At 41.0% G+C, this 15791-nt stretch overlaps 1 protein-coding gene across 3 annotated transcripts in view; it reads left to right on the forward strand.

Moving 5' to 3' along the window:
* Positions 1-15791, forward strand: part of TTBK2 (tau tubulin kinase 2) — a 215205-nt gene that overhangs the window by 24043 nt on the left and 175371 nt on the right. For 2 of the 3 annotated variants that reach the window (XM_066343762.1, XM_066343763.1), the window contains exon 2: positions 2145-2284. In XM_066343762.1, the coding sequence (XP_066199859.1) occupies positions 2212-2284 (73 nt within the window). In that variant the 5' untranslated portion in view covers positions 2145-2211. The remainder of the gene's footprint in view (positions 1-2144; positions 2285-15791) is intronic. The other variant, XM_066343764.1, reaches the window with a different exon arrangement.

The following is a 15791-nucleotide window of genomic DNA, read 5'->3' on the forward strand; positions in this document are numbered from 1 at the left end:
TACTAATATAAGCTGTATGCCAGTGTATATCATCGATCTGATCTTCTTTCCATATAAGTAATTTGTACTTTCTGCATGATGCCCAGTGAGTCCCCCCCCCCCCCCTTTAAAATCCAGTAATTTATTAATCTGTGTCTTCCTGTTGAACTTCTGAGTTGTTTTCTTAGGTATTTGGTATACCATTTCAACATGCAGATTTAGACTTTTTTTTATTTCTAGAAAATTTTCTTGAATTAGAGTGGCTAGTATTTGTTCTAATTTTTAGCTTTGATTTTCTTTTTTGGGGCCTTCTATAATATGTATTTTGTATTTACTTTGCCTTTTATTTATTACTATTAATTTTAAAATTTATTTTCAAAGGCTTTTGCCAGGTGGCTCAGTAGATAAAGTATCATCCTGATGTACTAAGGTTGTGGGTTTGATTTCCGGTCAAGGCACATACAAAAAGCAACCAATCAGTGTACAACTAAGTGGAACAGTGAGTGAAACAATGAGTGGATGTTTCTCTCTTTCCCTTCCCCCCCTTCCTCTGTCTCTTAAATCAATAGAAAAATTAAAAAAAAATTTTTTTAAAATATGTTGTTTTCATTTTTCTCCCGTTTCTTTTTTTTGTATTTTTCTGAAGTTGGAAACAGGAAGGCAGTCACACAGACTCCCGCATGCGCCTGACCGGGATCCACCCGGCATGTCCACCAGGGGGCGATGCTCTGCCTATCTGGGCATTGCTCTGTTGCAACCAGAGCCATTCTAGTGCCTGAGGCAGAAGCCATAAGGCCATCCTCAGTGCCTGGGCCAACTTTGCTGCAATGGAGACTTGGCTGTGGAGGGGAAGAGAGAGAGAGGAAGGAGAGGTGGAAGGGTGGAGAAGCAGATGGACGCCTCTCCTGTGTGCCCTGGCCGGGAATCGAACCCGGGACTCCTGCATGCCAGGCCGATGCTTTACCACTGAGCCAACCGGCCAGGGCCATTTTTCTCCTTTTAAAAAAATATTTTAAATTTTATTGGTTTGAGAGAGATCTATTTGTTGTTTCACATATTGATGCATTCATTGGTTGATATTTTTTTGTGACAGAGAGACAGAGAGAGGGACAGACAGGCAGGAAGGAAGAGAGATAGAGATAAGGAGTATCAACTCTTCATTGTGGCACCTTAATTGTTTATTGCTTGCTTTCTCATATGTGCCTTGATGGGGAGGAGTGGCTACAGCAGAGCAGATGACCCCTTGCTTAAGCCAGCAACCTTGGGCTTCAAGCCAGTGACCTTTGGGCTCAAGCAGCGACCATGGGGTCATGTCTGTGATCCCACACTCCAGTCAGCCACCCGGCGCTGAAGGTGGTGAGCCTGCGCTTAAGCCGGAGACCTCGGAGTCCTGGTCCAACACTCTATCCACTGCGCCACCACCTGGTCAGGTGTATTTCTGATCTTTTTCTGAGTTTGCTCAGGTTTTCTTTTATGTCTTCCTATGATGAGCTCATTTAAGAGCCTTTCTAATTATGATTTATGTTATCTTAAAGCTTCTTTTTCTTAATTTGTTTTGTAAAATTAGTTTTCATCTCCTTTTGGTCATATTTTTCCGTTGTATCTTAATTTTCTATAGGAGGCCGGTTCATGTTGTTATTGTCTTTTTCTTACAATGTAATTGTGTTGGGTTTGATCACCAGCCCTTTTCTCTGGCTCATGTTTATTTCCTATCCATTTAAGTGCATTATGTAACATTAAATTTTTATTAGCTCTGATGATGATAAGCTCTGACTTACAACCTATTAAACTATGAGCTGTTGTAATTAAGTACTCTTTTTCTTTAGTAATATGTTGTACTTAGGATAGTCATCTCTCTGGGTCAGCTGCTGTTGACGTCATGCTTTCTCTGTAGTCGCTTAGCAGTCTTAGCTATTGTAAATTATATCTGTGTTATAATATAATGGTTTTGTAATGTCTAGCTTTTTCACTGGGTATCTGTAATGGAAAGATAAATGCTCTTTAAAAATAATTACTAAATAGATTTTTGAACTGAGTTCCTAGGTTCCTCCACTTTCCAAGAGAGCAGCCTAATTAAAGTACAGGATTAGTAGTGCTAAATGGTGCTTAAATGTTTGTGTTAATTAGTTAGCCCTGATATACTGTTGTTGTATCTTTTGTTTTAGGTTAAATGGAAACTACCCTTAGGAGCTGGATGCCTGTGTAGCCTTTTTCTCATATCAGTGAGTTGCAATGAGTGGAGGAAGCGAACAACCGGATATCCTCAGTGTTGGGATTCTGATCAAAGAAAGATGGAAAGTGGTGAGTATACATTTCAGAGAGAGAGTGTACACATTTAGGGGTAATTTTTGGTGTCTTGATAAAAAAAATATAGAATTTCATTAGAGAATAATACGTATATTGCTTGCTAAAGCAGTTATTTTTAGGTTTTTACCTATGATTAAGTTTAGTTTATGCTCTAATTCTTACTCTTGTTTTATGTAATAGTAAATTTTTCTAACCATTGATAACTAATATTGAATAAGGTAAATAAAAGTGTACTTAAGGAACGGACAAATTAAAAATATATATAGTACAATGAACTGTTCTTTTCTTTTTTTGAACCTTTTATTAAGGAAAATTGTCAGTATACATAAAAATAGTGACATTGATACAGTGAACCTCCACATACTTATGCCCTAGCTTAAACAGTTATCAATTTATGATCAATCTTGTTTCTGTTGGAATCCATGGGAGTCTGAAAGACCAGAGTAACAGGCTTTATTGAAAGGAAGAAAAGAACCCTGCCGGGCACTTCTCTGGGGAGAAGAGCACCGGTTACAGACTAGGGGCGAGTTATATAGTGTTTGGGAGAGCCTGAGGAGATACTGAGGCAAAATTCCTGGTATGTCCGGAGCCCCTCCTTGGGGCGGCTTCTCAGTTTTTTGGAATTCCTTTGTCTCGGGGGCGATAGTCCAGTAAGGGTGAGGTCTGACAGATAAGGGGAACATCAAGAGAGCAGTTTGGAATTTACATATCTATCATTTCTCAACTCTGTGGTTACATATAAAAGAAAGGCAGTTATTAATTTTATAATATATGGTGAGGAGTGATGAGGAGAAAGAGAAGAAAAAATTGGAAAATTATTGCTTCTTTTGGAGAGAACTCAATAAGGGAATCTTGCCAAGCCAAGTCCCTCATCCAGTTAAGGAGGTGGTCAATTTCCATGCTGTAAGGTCTGAACCAGGCGATGTCTCCGAAAACCTGAGTGAGGAAGTAAAAAAATTTTGCAAGGTAATAATTGTTAGTTGCTTGCTGTGAGTGCCAAGTGGACAGAGTGACATGGTGATACATGGTCTCCTGGTTAAGCCTCATGAGACATGCTGGTCTGGTTCCTCTCGAATGGGAGGACATGTGGAGATTTGTAGAGACAGGGAACCTATTGGTGTAAGTTTTTAGAAGGACTCAATATTAAAAGGAAGGGGGTTTGGAGAACATTCAGGAGGGAACTTCTCGGGCTGAGGGTCGGCTTCTTCCTGCTGTCATCCCTACCTATTTGATATTTCCCTAGTGAAGTTCTCCTTGGGATATTGGGGAATAGGAGTGTAGGAGCATTTGATTGTAGGTAATCCTAGAGATTTCTCTCATCCTGGCTTGTAGGAACTTGATAAAGAAGGGGGCAAGTATTTGGAGATCAGGAATGCAGAGATAAGGAGGGTTGTATAGCAGGGGTGAAAGTTCTTCCATGGTGAAGTTAGAGATATTTTTTCCTGGCAGCCCTGGAGAGAGCAGTTAGCTTGAGCTAAAAGAAATGTTTCATGTTCGTTTGTAGGCTCCTCTTCAGCCAAGAAGACCCAGTGATCTTGTCCTCTTACTATGTGAAGGGTAAAAAGACTGAAAAGCATTAAGAGGTGAATGCTATTCATTCTCCTAGTTCTTCAGGGATATGGGAGAGCTTTAGGGTTAGGGGATCTGTAGGGGTTGAAAGATAGGATTTAGGAGGTTTGCTGATAATAGGGTTTCAGATTTTTCTGTTTCACGAGGGCAGGTTTCAGAGTTGGTGTGTAGGGTTAGGTAGATTTTTCCAATTTTCTGATTCGCAAAGGTCTGCATGCAGTTCTATAAGAAACTAGTGAACAAACATAAGAGGCAGGGTCTAAAAGTTAGAAAAATAAATAGGAGAGTGAGTGGACCAATGAAAGGCAATTGTCAAGATACCCAGGTTGTGCAAAACCACTGACTCCATGTTTACAAATTCGCTGGGCTTGAGAGAGAGAGAGAGAGTAGGAATAAGACAGGGCAGTGTGGCTAGTCCCCCTGTCCCTAGATCTACTTTTATATAAAATTTTAAAGCAACAAGAAGAGAAATTACCTGTATAGTTCGTTTGGTCCTTAGATTGATGGATAGTGTATTAGGAACTAGAAGAGGCTCATGAGGTGGGATTAGGTTGATATTTGGGGTGAGATAGATTAAGGTACAGGTTTCTGTACAATTAGTAAGGAGATACATATACTCGTGGTCCCACACGAGTAGAAAGCACCTGATTGGGTGAGGCAGGCTGAGAGGTGAATAGAGAATAGAAGGACAAGGGGTCGGTTTTGTTTGTCTGTTTCTGAGCTTCAGATGGTTAGGATGGAGGAAAGAGTCGTCCCAATAAGTGGGGAGAGTAGAGGATTGGTAGCTAGGGTGACTGATTAAACATTCTTTGAGAACCAGTTTTCTGACTGTACAAATTCTTTTTCTCGGTACAAACCTATAACCTGCACAAACCTTCTACAACTTACATAAACCTTCAGCTTTCATGCACTTTCTTATCCAGAAAAAACTGGCCTTCATAACAACTTGCTTTTCCTTTTTCTTTCAAAAGTATTTCCATACCTTATACCTTCTATTATCAAAACCATACAATTCCTTTCTAGTCAGAACTCTTGATTTAAAAATTTTTAACCTCTAGTGACAATCAAGTTGACTTTCTTTTTATCCTAGTTTCCCTTTTCCCAAAGCCTGACTGAAAGAGTCCTTAGTTTTTTCATATATTTGCCATATGTAGACCAATCAGCTTCAGGTTTGTGATTGGAGTAAGGCATTCCGTTTTTCTACTTTAGCAGCAGTGGGAGTTGTCGGGATCATGGTGTGTGGTGGACCTGTCCATGTGAAAGTCAGTCCTTGGGTGATGTAATGCTGGAAGTGACTCTTGGACAGTCTTTGAACAGTTTGCTGAGTAACCTGTAAATCCTGCAAGTACTTAGGGAAAGGGTGGTTACATTTCTACACTTTGCAGTTAGAGTTTAAGTCCTAGTGACCACTGCTTCTAGCTGGAATTAGCAGCAGGTCCCAGCCTATAATAGGCATGGGGCATTGAGATAAGAGGAACAAAGGAGATACTATACATTAAATAAAGTAACAAACGCAGACTGTCAATACCCACAGTAGAGATCTTTGAGGGATAAATAAAACTTAAATATTCAAGCGAGGCATAGTAGATGGCCCTTGTATTTACAAGAAATGAGATCAGTTTATCTGCTACTTGGAATAAATACCTTAGGTTCGTGAACGATGTCCTTGGGCCTTCAGTGGCAATTCCCAGCACGCTGGGCAAGGTCAGGTCACAGGTAGCTGGAGCAGGGCTAGAAGAGACTGAACCCTCCCTCCATGGAGCAAGGGGGCAGCTTACCTTCTCATGTCCCTCTTTCCACAGCAGAGGTGTGTCCCTTGATGGGGCCAGGAAGCCTAGCAGGCTTCAGTTCAATGACCTTTTTTCCACTCTTGAAGCAAGGCCTTGATGGAATTCTCTGAAGCCCTTTAGGGCGCTCGAGCCAAAAGCTGGTATTTTCTGACCTCTTTTGGGCCTTATTTGCCTTTTCTGTTACTTCTTTGTTCATTATAGACCTTAAAAGCCATGCTCAGAAGATCTCACTGAGGGGCTTCACTAAGAGCAAAATTGGGAATTCAGTGTTTAAAGAAGCCTATTAGACTGAGGAAAAAAAGATTTGATCTGTTGTGGTAGGTGGTTGGAGACTGTGGAGGGTCTGAGTTTGATCTAGAGTGAGACTTCAGGTGGTGGGGGTTAAGGCGATGCCTAGATAGACTAGGGACTGAGAATAAAGTTAAGCCTTAGCAGAGAAGACATGATATCACTTCATAGTGAGGAAGTTAAGGGTGTGTCTCCTTGAGGCAGGCAGGGAGGGGCTGCAGAGGAGTAGATCATCTACATATTGTTATATGTATATGTTGCATGCTGTTATATCCTGAGCTAGTGCCTGCCGAAACAGGTGTGGGCTTTTTCTGATCCCCTGGGGTAAGACAATCCAGGTAAATTGCTGGGCTGCACTAGTGTCCAGGTAAAGGCAAACAGAAAGTAAGAGTCAGGGTGGAGGAATGGTAAAGAAGGCATTCTTGAGGTCTAGGACCATGAAGTGAGTGGTGTTTGAGAAAATGTGTGACAGTAACTTATAGAGATTAGGGACTACTGGATGGAGGGGAATTACTGCCTCATTGATTAGGTGTAAGGTTTGTACGAGGTGATAAACTCCTGAAGGTTTTCAAACAGGAAGGATGGGGGTATTGCAGGGAGAGTCCATGGGGATGAGTAAACCTGGTTTAAGAGGTGGGTAATTATTGGTTTAAGGCCTTAGAAACAGACACAGTTACACATTAAACAAAGACTTTACATAAAAGTTATGAATTAAGGAATTTAAATGAGCGTGCTTTACTTGTTCCAATTCAAATTATACTAGAGATATTTTCTGACAAAGAGACAAGACAACTTCTTTTGAAGATGGCAGCGGAGTAGGCGGACGCACAGACGCCCAGCTCTCAACACCAAACTGGAATACAAATCAATTTAGGAAAAATCAGCATGAAAAACCAACACTGAACTGCAAGAACAGCTCTCAAAAACCAAGGAGCAAAGAGGAAGCCACAATAATCCTGGTAAGGAGTGCCTGAATCTCCTCTGCTTACAGGAACGGAAGGGGGGGGCGTGAGGCTGAGAGCCCAGAGAGGATTTCACAGAGGAAAAAGAGCAGAAACTACTGCTCACAGCCACTTACCTGGCGACCAGGGAGCAAGGTGGGTTGAAAAGACCAGCTTATCTCCCAAGTGGAAAGGTCGTGGAGAGGGACAGACTGTGAGGGGATAAGGTATGCAAGAAACGAAATAAAAAAGCTGACTCATTCGTGCTGGAGGCGGCCATAGCTGGGGGAGGGACTGAACCTTTCACAAAACAGAGCTGAAGTGCTTCCGGATCAGAGATCTCCGGACATCTATCCAGCTCCAATCAGTGCAACAAGACACAGCTGAAAACAAGAAGTGGGGAGGAGGGGCAGTAACTCAGGTCTCCATGGAGATCTGAGATACACCTCCCCCTACTGAAGCTGAGAAAAAACCCTGCCCCCAGTGAGATTAGTTGGTGGAAGAGACCTTCAGCGTCTCAGGTTACACCCACAGCATTCCTGGTTACAGTTTCCAGGAAGCCCCCTGCTGAGATCAGTTAACAAGACTATCACCTGTTAAGAAAACAAACAAATCAAGACTTCAAAGCTGCCCAAATCCGAAAGTGGATTACAAATAATAGCTGATACCAACCCCAGAAGACCTAGAAATAACACAACTGAAAACTTGAGGCAGACAACACCAAGCCTAAACTCAAACAACTCTACAAATAAAACACCATTATGAGAAGACAAAGGAGTGCAACCCAAATGAAACCACAAGAGACACCTTTGAGAGATGAGCTGAGTGATATGGAAATAATCAAACTTCCAGATGCAGAGTTCAAAATAATGATTGTAAGGATGCTCAGGGATCTTAGAACAACAATGGAGGGGCAGTTTGAAAACCTAAATAAAGAAATAGCAAGTATAAAAAAGGATACTGAAATATTAAAAAAGAATCAGTCAGAGATGACAAATACAATATCAGAAATTACCACAATGGAAGGAATTAAAAACAGGATGGATACAGCTGAGGATCGAATAAGCGAGTTGGAGGACAACTGGAATGAAAGCATGAAAGCAGAGAAGAAAAGAGAAAAGAGACTCAAAAAGTCAGAGGAAACACTTAGAGAGCTCTGTGACAACATGAAGAGAAATAACATCCACATCATAGGGGTTCCTGAAGAAGAAGAAAAAGAACAAGGGATAGAGACTTTGTTCAATCATATCATAACTGAAAACTTCCCTAAATTAATGCAAGAGAAACTCTCACAAGTCCAAGAAGCACAGAGAACTCCATTAAAGAGAAACCTACACCAAGACACATCATAATTAAAATACCAAAGCTAAGCGATAAAGAGAAAATATTAAAAGCTGCAAGAGAAAAAAAAGTTATCAACTACAAAGGAGCCCCCATAAGGATGACATCCGACTTCTCAACAGAAACACTTGAGGCCAGAAGGGAATGGCAAGAAATATTCAAAGTAATGCAGAACAAGAACCTACAACCAAGACTACTTTATCCAGCAAGGCTATCGTTTAAAATCGAAGGAGAAATAAAAAGCTTCCCAGACAAAAAACAACTCAAGGAATTCATTACAACCAAACCAACACTGCAAGAAATGTTAAGGGGCCTGTTGTAAACAGATCAAAGGAGAAAAAGAATATAGCAAAAAAAGGAATACACCTTTAAAGAAGAAAATGGCAATAACCAACTACATATCAATAATAACTTTAAATGTAAATGGATTAAATGATCCAATCAAAAGACATAGGGTAGCTGCGTGGATAAGAAAACAGGACCCATACATATGTTGTCTACAAGAGACACACCTTAGAACAAAAGACACACATAGATTGAAGGTAAAAGGATGGAAAAAAACATTTCATGCAAACGGAAATGAAAAAAAAGCTGGGGTAGCAATACTTATATCAGACAAATTGGACTTTAAAACAAAGGATATAGTAAGAGATAAAGAAGGCCACTACATAATGATAAAGGGAGTAATCCAACAGGAAGATATAACTATTATAAATATCTATGCACCTAATATAGGAGCACCCAAATATATAAAGCAGACTTTGATGGATTTAAAGGGCAAGATCAACAGCAATACTATAATAGTAGGGGATTTCAATACCCCACTAACATCACTAGATAGATCCTCAAGAAAGAAAATTAACAAAGAAACAGCAGACTTATTGGAAACACTAGATCAACTCGATTTAATAGATATCTTCAGATCCTTTCACCCTAAAGCAGCAGAATATACATTCTTTTCAAGTGCTCATGGTACATTCTCTAGGATAGACCACATGTTAGGGCACAAAAGTGCTCTCAACAAATTTAAGAAGACTGAAATCATATCAAGCACTTTCTCCGATCACAACGGCATGAAACTACAAATGAATCACAGCAGAAAAGCTCAAAAATTCTCAAACACATGGAAACTAAATAGCAGGGTGTTAAATAATGAATGGATTAAGAATGAGATCAAAGAAGAAATAAAAAAATTCCTAGAAACGAACGACAATGAGCATACAACAACTCAAAATTTATGGGACAAAGCGAAAGCAGTGCTGAGAGGGAAGTTCATAGCACTACAGGCACACTTTCAGAAGCTAGAAAAAGCTCAAATAAACAACTTAACCCTGCATCTAAAAGAATTAGAAAAAGAACAGCAAGTAAAGCCCAAATGTAGTAGAAGGAAGGAAATAATAAAGATCAGAGCAGAAATAAATGACATAGAGGCTAAAGAAACAATACAGAGGATCAATGAAACTAGGAGCTGGTTCTTTGAAAAGGTAAACAAGATTGATGAACCTTTAAGTAGACTCACCAAGAAAAAGAGAGAGAGGACTCAAATAAATAAAATTAGAAATGAGAGAGGAGAAATAACAACTGACACAACAGAAATACAAAATATTATAAGAAAATACTATGAAGAACTGTATGCCAAAAAACTAGACAACCTAGATGAAATGGACAAATTCCTTGAAACATACAATCTTCCAAAAATCAATCTGGAAGAATCAGAAAACCTAAACAGACCAATTACACCAAATGAGATCGAAACAGTTATCAAAAAACTCCCAACAAAGAAAAGTCCGGGGCCCGATGGCTTCACAACGGAATTCTACCAAATATTCAAAGAAGAACTAACTCCTATCCTTCTCAAACTATTTCAAAAAATTCAAGAGGAAGGAAGACTTCCAAGCTCCTTTTATGAGGCGAGTATATTCTGATTCCAAAACCAGGCAAAGACAACACAAAGAAAGAAAATTATAGGGCAATATCTCTGATGAATATAGATGCAAAAATCCTCAACAAAATATTAGCAAACCAGATCCAACAATATATGGAAAAAATCATACACCATGATCAAGTGGGATTTATACTGGGGAGGCAAGGTTGGTACAATATTCGTAAATCAATCAATGTGATTCATCACATAAACAAAAAGAAGGAGAAAAACCATATGATAATTTCAATAGATGCAGAAAAAGCATTTGATAAAACCCAGCACCCATTCATGATCAAAACTCTAAGCAAAGTGGGAATACAGGGAACATACCTCAACATGATAAAAGCCATCTATGAGAAACCCACAGCCAACATCATACTCAATGGGAAAAAATCAAAAGCAATATCCTTAGGATCAGGAACAAGGCAGGGGTGCCCCCTATCACCACTCTTATTTAACATAGTCCTGGAAGTCCTAGCCACAGCAATCAGACAAGAAGAAGAAATAAAAGGTATTCAAGTTGGAAAAGAAGAAGTAAAACTATCATTATTTGCAGATGATATGATATTGTATATAGAAAACCCTAAAGTCTCAGTCAAAAAACTACTGGACCTGATAAATAAATTCAGCAAAGTGGCAGGATATAAAATCAATACTCAGAAATCAGAAGCATTTTTATACACCAACAATGAACAGTCAGAAAGAGAAATTAAGGAAACAATCCCCTTCACAATTACAACCAAAAAAATAAAGTACCTAGGAGTAAACTTAACCAAGGAGACTAAAGACTTGTACTCGGAAAATTACAAAGCATTGATAAAAGAAATCAAGGAAGATACAAACAAGTGGAAGCATATACCGTGCTCATGGTTAGGAAGAATAAACATCATTAAAATGTCTATATTACCCAAAGCAATCTATAAATTCAATGCAATACCAATTAAAATACCAATGACATACTTCAAAGATATAGACCACATATTCCAAAAATTTATATGGAACCAAAAAAGAACACGAATAGCCTCAGCAATCTTAAAAAAGAAGAATAAAGTGGGAGGTATCACACTTCCTGATATCAAGTTATACTACAAGGCCGTTGTACTCAAAACAGCCTGGTACTGGCATAAGAACAAGCATATAGATCAATGGAACAGAACAGAGAACCCAGAAATAAACCCACAGTTCTATGGACAACTGATATTTGACAAAGGAGGTAAGGAAATACAATGGAGTAAAGACAGCCTCTTTAACAAATGGTGTTGGGAAAATTGGACAGCTACCTGCAAAAAAATGAAACTAGATCACCAGCTTACACCACTCACAAAAATAAACTCAAAATGGATAAAAGACTTAAATGTAGGCCGTGAAACCATAAGCATCTTAGAAGAAAACATAGGCAGTAAGCTCTCGGACATCTCTCGGAGCAATATATTTGCTGATTTATCTCCACGGGGAAGTGAAATAAAAGACAGGATAAACAAATGGGACTATATCAAACTAAAAAGCTTTTGCACAGCTAAAGACAACAAGAACAGAATAAAAAGACAAACTACACAATGGGAGAACATATTTGACAATACGTCTGATAAGGGGTTAATAACCAAAATTTATAAAGAACTTGTAAAACTCAACACCAGGAAGACAAACAACCCAATCCAAAAATGGGCAAAAGAGATGAATAGACACTTCTCCAAAGAGGACATACAGATGGCCAATAGGTATATGAAAAAATGCTCAACATCACTAATCATTAGAGAAATGCAAATTAAAACCACAATGAGATATCACCTCACACCAGTCAGAATGGCGCTTATCAACAAAACAACATAGAATAAGTGCTGGTGAGGATGTGGAGAAAAGGGAACCCTCCTGCACTGCTGGTGGGAATATAGACTGGTGCAGCCACTGTGGAAAACAGTATAGAGATTCCTCAAAAATCTGAAAATCGAACTGCCTTTTGACCCAGCTATCCCACTTTTAGGAATATACCCCAAGGACACCATAGAACGGCTCCAAAAGGAGAAATGCACCCCCATGTTTGTGGCAGCATTGTTAACAATAGCGAAGATCTGGAAACAGCCCAAGTGTCCCTCAGAGGACGAGTGGATTAAAAAGCTTTGATACATATATACTATGGAATACTACTCAGCCATAAGAAATGATGACATCGGATCATTTACAATAACATGGATGGACCTTGACAACATTATACGGAGTGAAATAAGTAAATCAGAAAAGAAAAAAACTAAGATGAATCCATACATAGAAGGGACATAAAAATGAGACTCAGAGACATGAACAAGAATGTGATGGCAACAGGGGCGGGAGGTTGGGGGAGGGGGTGAAGAAGGAGAGAGGGGTTAGGGGAGGGGAGGGGCACAAAGAAAACCAGATAGAAGGTGACAGAAGACAATTTAACTTTGGGGGAGGGGTATACAGCACAATCAAATGTCAAAATAATCTAGAGATATTTTCTCTCAACATATGTACCCTGATTTATCAATGTCACTGCATTAAATTTAATTTAAAAAAATAATAATTAAAAAAAAAAAGAGAGACAAGACAGATTCCTTACTCACATAGCTTAATATAATTCTGCTTTTTAAGTTTTTTGAGATGGCAGGGAGTTGCCAGCATAGAAAGGAGGAAGAGAGAAAGCAGATGGATGGACAGTGTGAACAGCTGGATGAAAAGAAGAAGGGTCAGAATCTGCAGGAGGAGGAGGAGGAGGTTAAAGTATTGGTGTGGTGCCACGTGGTCAGAGGAGTCAAAAGGATTTAGAGCTCTGAGGAGAGGGGAGAGGACGAGGAGGAAAGAGGCACAGTCGCAGTTTGTAAGGAGGGAGGAGGGGTTGGAGAAGAGACAGACAGAACTGCAGTTTGTAAGGAGGGAAGAGAAGTCAGAGATGAGACAGGCACCGCAGCCAGAGCCACAGCTTCTAAGGAGGGGTAGGTGATGAAGAACACAGTGGAGAAGGGAGAGGCCCCTGGCCAGCAGGGGAGGAGAAAGAGAGACTGGTGAATGAGAAAACAGGATTTAGTGAAGGGAAGGGGCTTTCTGGAGGGAAGAGACTCTAGCAAGAAAGATTTGCTGAGGGAGTAGAGAGGGGTCCCGAGAGAGGGGTGCCCTCAGGAGTCAGGCAGGAGGGAGAGAGTTGGGAGTCCACGGAGAAGGAAAGATTAGGAGCAGAGGTTTTAGGTGAGTTTTTTTTGGCCAAAAACAGCCTGCGTGTAGAACAGAAGGTACAGAAATTAAGGACAGGAGAGAAGAGAGAAGAAAAGCCTGCACATAAGGAATTTCTGATGCCCTCCCTGTCCGGTGGCAGAAATTGTCAAGATCTCTTAGAATATTGTAATCAAATGTCCTGTTTTCAGGCCAATGGGAGTCATTGTCTAGTTTGTATTGGGGCCACACTGTGTTACAGAAGAAGATTAATTTCTTTGGTTTGAGGTCTGAGAGACCGAGTTTGGTGAGGTTTTTTATGAGACATCCTAGAGGGGTCTGGTCGGAAGGCTTCGACTCTGAAGAGCCCATAGTGGAGACAGGTGAGCAAGAGGGGGCATCCCCGCCTTTTGTCACTGTCCCAAGAGGAGAGAATCTCTGTGTGGGGGAGTCGTCCCTGATAGAGGTCGTCACCACCTGTCAGGGAGCTCCAAGGACGAGAAGTCCGAGAGAGTGGAGAGGTTTGGCTAGGTGCCTAGTCTTCCGTGCAGTCCACTGAGACTGAAAGTCAAACCCCTCAAAACGTGAGGCATGTCAGAGAAAACCGTCCGACCAGGAAGGGGTGTTTTTAGAGAGAAATTTAGAGGCCAACCGGGGAAGGGGAAGGGAGAAACTCCTTACCTTTCTGGTCCAGCAGGGGTTCAGGACAGGGTTAGACTGCCAGCCAATCGACCTACATACAATTACACGTCCAAACAGAATCAGGGAGTAAGCCTGGGATGAGCTGCCGCTGCCCATTGCTTCCCTGGTTGTAAGTTTGGACGGCAAAGAGGGATCGTCCAGGCAGTTAGTACCCTGTCCCGGGTTTCGGCACCAAATGTTGGAATCCATGGGAGTCTGAAAGACCAGAGTAACAGGCTTTATTGAAAGGAAGAAACGAACCCTGCCGTGCACTTCTCCGGGAAGAAGAGCGCCAGTCACAGACTAGGGGCGAGTTATATATAGTGTTTGGGAGAGCCTGAGGGGATACTGAGGCAAAATTCCTGGTATGTCCGGAGCCCCTCCTTGGGGTGGCTTCTCAGTTTTTTTGGAATTCCTTTGTCTCAGGGGCGATAGTCCAGTAAGGGTGAGGTCTGACAGATAAGCGGAACATGAAGAGGGCAGTTTGGCATTTACATATCTATCAGTTTCATTATTTTAACCTCCTTTCCAAAATATTTTAAGCATATCTTTTCCTTTAGCATTTTTTCTGTCTGTACCTCTTTATGTATCTCTAAAAGATAAAAATTTCTTTTTAAAACATAATCATAATATCATTATCACACCTAAAATGTAATAATTTCTTAATATCAAGTATTCTTTTAGCTTTAAAAAACTCCCCTAATTGTTTTGTAAATTCATTTTTCTTAAGTGAGAAGCAGGGCAGCAGAGAAACAGACTCCCGCATACACCCCGTCCAGGATTCACCCACTAGGGGTCAATGCTCTGCCCATCTGGGGCTGTTGCTTTGTTGCTCAGCAACTGAGCTATTTTAGCACCTGAGACAAGGCCATAGAGCCATCCTCAGAGCTTGGAGCCAACCTGCTCCAACTGAGCTATGGCTGCGGGAGGAGAAAAGAGAAACAGAGAAAGAGAAGGTAGAGGGGGAGGGGTGGAGAAAGCAGACTTCTATGTGCCCTGACCAGAAATCAAACCTGGGACATCCACACGCAGGGCCAACACTGTACTGCTGAGCCAACAGACCTGGGCCCTGTTTTGTAAATTATTATTTTTTATTTAATATATTGGGGTGACATTGGTTAATTGTATAGGTTTCAAGTGTACAGTAGAACATCATCTGTATATTGTATTGTGTGTTCACCCCTTTGTCTCCTTCCACTACTACCATCTGTTCCTCCAGCCCCTTTCTCCCCTGCTAATCATTATGCTATTGACTATGTCTATGAGGTTTATTTTTTAAAAAATTTTATTTATTGGCTTTTTTTTAGCAAGAGAGGAAGGAGAGAGAGAGAGAGAGAGATAGGAGCATCAATCTGCTCCTGTATGTGCCCTGACCAGGGACTGAACCAGCAACCTCTGTACTTCTGGACAATGCTCTAACCAAATGATCTATCTGGAGGTTGTTTTTCTTTTATTTTTGGTGTGTATGTATTTTTCTGAAGTGAGAAGCGGGAGGCAGAGAGACAGACTAGAGAGACAGAATCCTGCATGTGCCCGACCTGGTTCCATCCAGCAAGCCCACCAGGGGGCTATGCTCTGCCCATCTGGGGTGTCCCTCTGCTGCAATCAGAGCCATTCTAGTGCCTGAGGCAGAGGCCACAGAGCCATCCTCAGCGCCCGGGCCAACTTTGCTCCAATGGAGCCTTGGCTGCAGGAGGGGAAGAGAGAGACAGAGAGGAGGGAGGGGGGGAGGGGTGGAGAAGCAGATGGGTGCTTCTGTGTGCCCTGGCCAGGAATTGAACCTGGGACTTCCACACGCTGGGTTAGCAT

Source organism: Saccopteryx leptura, chromosome 6 (assembly GCF_036850995.1).
Source record: "Saccopteryx leptura isolate mSacLep1 chromosome 6, mSacLep1_pri_phased_curated, whole genome shotgun sequence".
NCBI lineage: Eukaryota > Metazoa > Chordata > Mammalia > Chiroptera > Emballonuridae > Saccopteryx > Saccopteryx leptura.